The 9,176-nt window shown below is 35.6% G+C and overlaps 1 protein-coding gene across 3 annotated transcripts in view; it reads left to right on the forward strand.

Annotated features, from left to right (window-relative positions):
- The window catches only part of FSIP1 (fibrous sheath interacting protein 1), an 83,080-nt gene extending 74,234 nt beyond the window's left edge, over nt 1-8,846 (forward strand). For all 3 annotated transcript variants that reach the window (XM_074821538.1, XM_074821537.1, XM_074821539.1), the window contains exons 12-13: nt 4,651-5,197; nt 8,486-8,846. In XM_074821538.1, the coding sequence (XP_074677639.1) occupies nt 4,651-5,197; nt 8,486-8,508 (570 nt within the window). In that variant the 3' untranslated portion in view covers nt 8,509-8,846. The remainder of the gene's footprint in view (nt 1-4,650; nt 5,198-8,485) is intronic.
- The last annotated feature ends 330 nt before the right edge of the window (nt 8,847-9,176 follow it).

Raw genomic sequence — 9,176 nt, forward strand, 5'->3', positions numbered from 1 at the left:
CAAGCAGCTGTGTGGTGCTTAGCTGACTATTGGGGTTAACCCACAACAGTCTCATAAGGACATATTCCCATAATTAAATGGGTTTACAAGTTATGGACACCAATCCTGACTTCTGTGGTGCAAAAGAACTTTGGGCTTTTAGCATTCCTGGAAATTATAAGAAGCTCTTGCACAATGACATGATGTTTTGTATGCAGCATATTAATAATATTCCACAGTAACACTGACCAGTACTCTTCATAGACAAGTGCATGGTTCTTCAGTGTGATGCATAAAGGTGAGACCTTGGAGTTGATGGTGGATGTTGAGTTGAGTAGCGTGGAGAATATAAGGCAAGGATTGACTTTTCAGAGGAGAATAGAGCTGTTTGAGAAACTATTAATAAGTCATAAAATAACTAAAATTTACAAAACCTTCCTGTGCTGATATGTCAAAAATCTGAATGTTGTCTCAGTAGATCAGTATACTCTTAAAATAGAGTTTATCGGGAAGAGAGCAGTCACTTTAGAATTTGCTGTTGCAGTCCTACACAGCAGTAAAAATGTAAGTAAATTAGAGCATCAAAGTAAGTTGTTTCAAGCAAATAAATTATCAAGAGAACTGTCTGCAATACTTTCAGATTAAGCAACAAAATATACATGTTTATAGACATGCCAGCTACATGAGTCCTTAAACAGGCCTGGCTTTCCAGTGCTTATTCATTTACTGTGCATCATTTTATGTTTATTTACTATAATTAGAAATAATCCTGCCATATTAGCTTTCTCCCCGTGCTAAAATCTGATAACACCTTTCAGACTGTTTCTGTTACTGTGTAGATGTGGAAAACACGCCTAAATCTTTGAACTTGCAAGCCCGTAGTCACAGCAGGTCTGTCCACAGCAATCTACAAGTTTGCATTCCTACCACATGCAGTAAGGTTTTCTCTATAGACCCATGTCACCGAGGAATTCAGCAAGGAACAAGAAATCTTCAGTCAGAGGAGGGCCACAAGTGTGTGAAAAACTAGCCACACATAAACAGTCAAGGTCATTAGCAGGCTCCTAAACTCCTGGCTAGGAATTAGTTTTTTGGATCATTAACGGTAAAAAGCCTAGGAAATGAATAGGACTCAGTGTCTCCTATTAAAAATTAGCCAGAACAATTAAAAGGTTTTCCCATTTCTAATGAGAACCAGACCTAATAGCTTCTTTTCCCTTGTCTAGTGGTCTGTTTCCACATTTTTAATTACATTAATTTTATGCCCTTGTATTTTTAAAGAAATATCTTGAAGTATTTTTTCTGTATAAGAGTTGTAAATTATTTACAGTGAGGGCAGTGAAAGCTTGGGAGAGGTAGAATCTAGTGTCTCCCTAAGACTGTGTTACTGATTCCAAGTCTTGTGACTCTCAACTAGTACAGTTAGCTGTCACAGGATTTATTCTGGTGTGTGTGAATTTGTTTTGCAGACTCCTAATACAGTTGCTGTATTATGTGATCCAATGAGTTAAAATGCTCATTTGGTTGCAAATACACAGTGTTTTTTGGTGTGAGGTGTCTCTCCTTAAGGATTTCCCTAAACTTATTTTTCTGATTTCAACAGCAACCTTTCTGGCTACTGAGTGGCTGACTGATGGCTGTTTAACAGCTATCTTCTCCCCTACTGTATATTTTTCCTTAACCCTCAAATGACTTCGGCACAACAAAATTGCAGTGAGCTTTTAGTATTTTAAAATGTAATTTTTGGAGAGGTGTGTTAAATACTTTCTCTTTCCTTATCTTTGCATCCTTGCAAGCATATCTTACAAAACAATCCAAAGGGAGGAAGAGATAAAAAGAGAACAGAAATAAGTAATGTTTTACACTGTCTGCTTTGCCTACAGGGCTGCCACTCTGGAGGAAAACAAGCCCACAAGTTACCAAGCTTTTTCACTCTATAGCTGTTATACTCATTTCCCTCCCCATTTGCCTTAGGCTCTGAATCTCCCCACCTAGCCCTCTGGTAATAATCAAGGTAATCTATGAACTAATTGTCAATACAAGCCATATGATTTTCCTGAAAGGAAAAATAGAAAAAATTAAATTTGGACAAAGAAAATTAGACTGTAGGTAAATGGGGTGGGGATGGGGGGAATAAAAAGACAAAAGAAATGCAGGATAAAATGATCTTCCTCTCTATGTTCAATTTGTACTCAGTCATTCATTTACTCCAGATGCAGAATTCCTTTCTCCAGGGAGTGAATTGCCCTGTCATTAACATAAAATTAGCTCCAAATGATCTTGGCCAAGAGCTTTGAAAAATGTTAGTATAGAACCACACACTCAAAAACATGTGGGAATCCATGTGGGTTTCCAGATGTGAGAATCTGCTGTGATACAAATATAGTTATGTTTACGCAGCATAATAATCTGCTCTGTGGATATACTCTCGATGCAGCTGTGCTTCAAGTAGTGGTATAACTCTGTTACTGTGGTGCTCTGCCTGAGTGAATGCATCTGGTTTCTTATAGTGACTCCATTCTAATAATGACTACTTGTAAACATTGTCCTGCAAGTTAAAATACTCCTTCAAGAAATGTAAGGAATTTGGCGTGGGTTGGTAGATTAGATCAAGAGTGAAAATTTGAAAAATTCCATGTTTCATTTTTGATTTGTCATGTGTTTTGCTACTAACTGTTTTTCCCTGTCTGACTTATTTTTCATCAGTGAGTATTTCTGCACTAAGATTAAAATTTAAAAGCCCAAGAAAAGTTTGAAGAGGTCATAATTTTTTCTTTGTTATCTAAATAAGTGCTTAAGGTTGATTTCAGTTATATTATCAAAAGTACATTGATTGATACCAAGATTATCTGAATTTCAATATAATTACCTGATTTTATATTCATCTAAATAAAGCTTTCTACATATAAAGATAGTCTGTAGAAGCTTTTTTTTTTTTTTTAAAAAAAAAACAAAACCTTAGCTTCTCAATTTCTTTAATGCAGTTGTCTTCTTTTGTATGTGCAGGAAGTGAACTCAAAGTGTCTTTGAGAAGGAAGTTGGTCTGTGCAGGAAAAGACTAGTGGGTTGAATAAATCTATAAAAGTGAGTTTAAGTTCATCAGCTAGTGTCTGAACTGTAATCAGTCTATAGCAGCAGTTATTATCTATTATTAATGTTTGAACATGTAAATACAGAATGATGACTGAAAGTAACCTAAAACATCTGTCTTGTTCACTTTCTAGTGTCACCTTGTAATTTTTAATAGCCACAACAAGTTTTACAAAGAAATAAGATTTCCTTCCTGACTGAAAACTGTCCCCATCCATGAACATGAATAATCAGTTTTTAGGCATAATCCTCCTATAATCCTCCCATAATATCACTCCTGTAGTTGGATAAGAGACCTTCAGGGAAAAAAAACAAAAAGTCAGCTAGACATCTGATACTGATCTTTCCTCTGAAATGACCTCTGAGATGACAGTAGCCCCATGCTCTAGCACAATGTAAATTCTGTATAATAATCATTACAGAGTGAATAAAATCACTGTTTGACATAAATCACTGCAGCCTTAGGGAGTTCATCAGATTCTCAACTAATCCTTTGTCTCTTGGACAAACAGAGGTTTTGACTGTAGAAAGCATCCTTTTCCATTAAATGTTGCATAGTATCTATAACATGTATATATTATTATAATATCTTCTATATCTTATTTTTCGTGGGCAGATATATTATACATATCTAAAATATGTCTTGTACTTTTCCTTATAATCTTTAAATTGTCAGGGAGTATTGTGCTTCTCTATTACCAAGGAGCATTCAGGATTGTAAAGGCTAAAAGTAACTCCTCATTGCAAACCTCTCTAAGCAAAACATCCTTTGCTATTCTTTACCATTAACAGCTAATATCAGTCATTATCTTTAATATCAAATTTTAAGAAATGTCCAGTAAAGGAAACCTGTATGATAAAAATGATTGGAGTGTGCCACTGGCTGAGTAAGAAATTGACTGAAAAGATACATCTGTGAGCTATCCAAGCAGTGACAGCTTGCAGAAAGCAGTAAAACTGATGTACAGAAGATGGGGCTTTCTCCTGTCATATGCCGTGGGACATACTTGATGTGGTAGGTCCTGAAGATGGGTAACTGATGTGCTTTTTGTCATATGGTTGAAAGAGGCTGTGTTGCATTTCTACAGTCAGAGGCTGGGAATACTTCAGTCAATATGTGACAATCTTTGTGGGCTGGTGCTGTCCCCAAGCCATTTTTGACCCCAGTTGCATCACCCCAATAGCTGAAAGTCTTTTAGCAATGTGCTCTTTTGTTTTCAGTAACTAAAATCTTAGTGTGTGTGTCTGTATGTACACACAGCAAACCAAGATATGTGAAAAAGTATGTGCTTTGCTAATTAAAAACCAGTGATACCTAGTAGTAGACAAAGGCCTCTCAGTGCCTTGTGGACATCAGACTTCTTTCCTAACTTTCAGCATCTAATCTATCTAGAACCTAGTGAAGATGTTACATAAATAATGTAATTATGCAAATATGTACTTAAATTCAGTTTGAATTGAAAAAGCATTGATATCGTTTTAAGAGTTCTGCCAGTGCTTTTGTATCTCTCAAATTGTTTTGGCGTTGCTTTTCATTAATTATATTTTGACAGAATAAATTCTTGCCTCTTTTTTTTTCAGACTGAAAAACAAACGGGCCTCTCTGAAGAGCAGCTTAAGACCCTTCTGGAAGAATGTATGCAGCCTCAGAGAACAATAAGCAACGTTACCATGCCAAAGTCTCAGGAATCTCTTTCTTTTGGATTAAGTCCCCCTTGTTACACAAGTCAAGACTCTACTCCTCACTCCACATCTACTCTTTCCAAAATGTTAGTTGAAGACCATATTGTAGGGATGTTAACAGCTCACGAAAAGGCTGGACTTGAAGACAAAAGCTTATGTGTTAATGCAGAGAGTGAAATCCCTGGCTACTATATCACCAAAGCATTGGCTGATAGTCACTTATCAAAGGATTCACTGGCCCAGACAGAGGAACCTGATGACCTAGAAGGTTTACAGAAGATGGGAGATAAGAGTATTACTGAAGGTTACTTTATGTCAAGAGCACTCAACACAAAAAGGTTGAAGAAACCTTCTTTCTTGGGTGAACCATTATATTGCATCAGTGCGAACAATGAGCCATCCACGGAGGCTGACATTCTCGGCATACCACTGCAAACCAAAGGAGGTGAGACTCTTAACAACCCTTTAGAATAGGCTTTTGATTATGATGAAAAAAACTAAGCAGGTTCTCACCAAAGGTATGCACACACTGATTATTATGGCAGAGCAAGGATATGCTTTTATAAAACATAAAACTGTGCCAAAAGTAATACACACAAAATAACAGAATGTTTATTAAAATTCTGCCCTGACATAACTGGCTATAAGACTAGGACTCTTATGAAATGTATTATTGATGTTGATTAATTCTGTCAACTGGAAAACAGTGTTGACAACACATACGGATTAAGGTTTTGGTAGTAGAAAGTCATTTCACCATTCTGTGGAGAGCAAATATTCTCCCAGTAGTTGGTAGAACAATTCAGTCAAAAATCCAAGTATTTCTTGAATGTTTTTAATAAATTAAACTTGGTAGTATAGAAACAAACATGACCTAGCTATACTAAAAATAACAAATTGCTTTCAGGGAGTTCAAATTTACACATAGAAGAAACCAGAATGAATAAATACTGCATAATTTCTATAAATCACTTTTAGTTCAGTAAAAGAAAGAATAGACTTTAACTAGCACAATATTAAATTCAATCTATCTGGTATTATAAAAAGATTTTGGAAATGTCTCTATTTTTTATAGTCCTTTTTAAAGTCCTTTACTTAAATGCAATTATATACTGATATTGTAATCCAAATCTACATTTAGATTTTTAACCTAAGATCACTTCTCTTCCTGAAAAGCAAGCTGTTCTAGTAAGCCACATTTTAGCCAGATACATCTCCATCTCATTTTTTTGCATAAATGTTGTGACAGTGTGAAGTTATTTGTGATTAAATTGCTCTAGTTTAATTGTTTTAAAAATCAATAAGTTTTCCTAGGTTTGCAAGATAGATCTTTCCTTATACTGGTAATCTATTCTGAATTTGGAGAAACATTTTTTCACATTCATTCACATCCTAATACCTCTTTACTATGTTATAATTTCTTAATTATGATCACAACTGTTTCTTTGATTGTTTGTACTTAACCTTTCTACAGTGAAAGGAATGTTAATATTTTTTCGGAGTGCTTCCACCTATCAGAAAGCCAGAAGGCTCGTTATTGCTGTTTTTACACTGCCAGACAAACTTGGTATCCAGACTCACCTGCTATATTTGCCCAGTATGAGATTTAGGCCATAAACGTGATAGGAAGAAAATAGAAATACAGTAGCTCTAGAAAAGGTTGGAGTTTGGTGTGGGTTTTTTTTCCGCTAGGTTAGTTTTCAGCTAACTTCACATGCCAGCTTTGATCTTCATGTAGGTGCAAGGCATCAGAAGAGTGGAGCAAGGGTGTGCCCCAGAGGAGAGCTGGGTGACACTGGTGGTGATGGGGAACACCACAGAGAACGATCTCTGCCAGGGGCAACCTGATCACACGCAGGAGTAACATGACTATATACTACACCACCAGTCGTCTTTAACAACCAACAGGGAGAAAAACTCAAGTTTAAATTGCTGCCTTCACATGAATTCAAGTTCTTTAGTCTGAATAGATGTAATACAGTCAGAGTCAAGTGTGACTCAGCCCCAACTACCATCTCCCATTATTAGTGTGTTTTAAGATGGGATGTGTTAAGTCAAGCAAAACACCAAGCACTGTAGCCACTATGTAGTGAAGTGAGCAGGTAACTGTTTATACCTGTTGCGGTAGGCATAGTCACTATGAGGTAACTTTATTGCACAAGAGAGAAAGGAGATTTCAGCTATTAAGTAAATTTCCATGTCGGATATCTCATGGTAAAAGTCTTTAAAGTGAACGTGTTAACATTTATCACATAATAATTTAAAAATCTTTGAGTCATAATCATGCATTGTGTCAGAGCAGTGCAATGGGCTGTTTTGATTATCTGTTTTCAGTAGTGGCTGAGTAATGTTCAACCATATAGACCTCAAGTCTGTATGGTTAATAAACATCTTGGTTTTATGGTCATTTTGCTTAAAATTTTTTTTTTTAATAAAAAAAACCTGTTATGAATTTTCAAAGCCTCTAAATCTTTTCATTTTTATTAAAAATGTAAAAACAAAACCAAGGATATAATTAGAGATATCGTAACCTCATCAGGCTTTGATTCTTTATGTCATTGTCTGCTTTTTAAAAATGGTGCGAATAGGTAATCTTTAGGCACAATAAAAGTAAGTGCAAAATAAAACCCATTTCAGAGGTTTGTAATTGTTTTTACATCAGTGCTAAATATTTTGCAGTTAGCCATAAGTTTAACTTCAAATGAATTATATTCCAATTTATTGCATTCCATTAATATTACTCTAATGCTAAACCATACATCTAAAATTAGCATTTAAATAGCAGTCCATTCTTACTATTTTTGTCAATGTACTGCTTGCGAGAAAGTGTACAGCATAAAGCAGAAAACCCTGATACCTTTCCATGGATTTAATTTGTTTCCCGCAAAGGTGACTCAGTTCTGTCTTAAGCAATTATTCCTGGCCATAAGCAAACGGTTGTGATGTTTATCAAATTTGTAAAGTTGCCTAGTGTATTCTATAGGTAAGCTTGTTGTTAATTCAGACATGATTAGATGTGCTTATTTTATTGAGGAATGGAGATCCCCGTGGAGTCCAGTTTAAGGCAAATACATCTGCAGATGAAGGTGTGAGAAGTGTCAGGTGTTATTTTTATTTTTAAGAGACATTTACATAGTTGAGCTTTGTTATGGTCTTAATTCTAAAGGACATTTAAACATGTATGCATAATCTTCTGTAAATAGTTTGATTTTCTGGCCTGCTACATGTGGTTTAAACTCTGTGTAGTGCTGTGTAAGCAAACAAAACTGTTTGTGTGAAACTGGTTTAGCAGAATTTTGGTTTTGCAGTCAGTATAATACTGTAGTCTGTGATATAGATTTACTGTAATACATTAAATTATATATATTTTAAGGAAAGCATAATTATTAACATCATCATATATCTGAAGGAAACTCTCATGTGCCTTCAGAGATAAGTAATTCCTGTTTCTTGAAAGAAGCAGTAATCTACATCAGGGTCATATGCATGTAAATATAGGTGATGTTTATTGAGATAAACAGAAGCCAGACTTACCCACATACGGATATGAAAAGTCTGTTATTTCTCAGTTATATGAGCCAATTAGTAATTATTTCCAGCTCTTTTTTTGGGGGCGATGTTGCGTTTTAAGTAGACATCACAAACTGTATCACAAACTGTTGTTGATTTTTTCCTCTTGAAAATAATATTGTGCTTGCAGCAGTTCAGCATATGATTCTTTTCTTTTTTACAGATGATATGAAGATTGAAAGTTGAGGGGAGAGTGATTATATGCTGCTTTACACAACTGTTTTTCTGAAAGTGTGGTTAAACCTCCATCAGTTATTATACTGACACGGTATCATTTCAGACAACCTCAAGGGAATGAATTATCATAACTGAAAACTGTTCCATGAACGGATATATTCTTAAGAGATAATTATTATTGTCATTATCATATATTGTTGCAGGTTGACTTGAAAATAAACTCTGCATTTCATTAAATTTCCTGGGAGTGTTCTATTTAATAAATAAACGTACGTTTATGTAGCTATGTGTCTGATAGACATGCATGTCTTTGTTCATGAAAAATATAAATAAAACTTGCAAAGTTCACTTTCTGCTGATGAGATGTTATTAAAGCGGATATGAAATGTATATAATAATTTTATTTTTCTTCCTTTACACACAATCTACTTTTTTAATGAAGTTAGCTAAAGCCTGACCTCCGTTACCCCAGGGCAGTTTACTGGAGCTTGCAGCCTGCCCAACTGCTGCGCCCCGACTCAGTGAAGGACCTAAATACATCCTCGAGTTTCTTCCCCGTGGCTGTCTGCTGGACTGCTGGTTTGGTTGAAGGTAAAGGCTTGCACAAGTCCTCTGCTGGATCAGAACATCAGCACCAGTCTGCTCAGCTGTGTCCCATTCGTGATCCTGTGAAGAGT

This window comes from Strix aluco, chromosome 4, assembly GCF_031877795.1.
Source record: "Strix aluco isolate bStrAlu1 chromosome 4, bStrAlu1.hap1, whole genome shotgun sequence".
NCBI classification, from domain to species: Eukaryota; Metazoa; Chordata; class Aves; order Strigiformes; family Strigidae; genus Strix; species Strix aluco.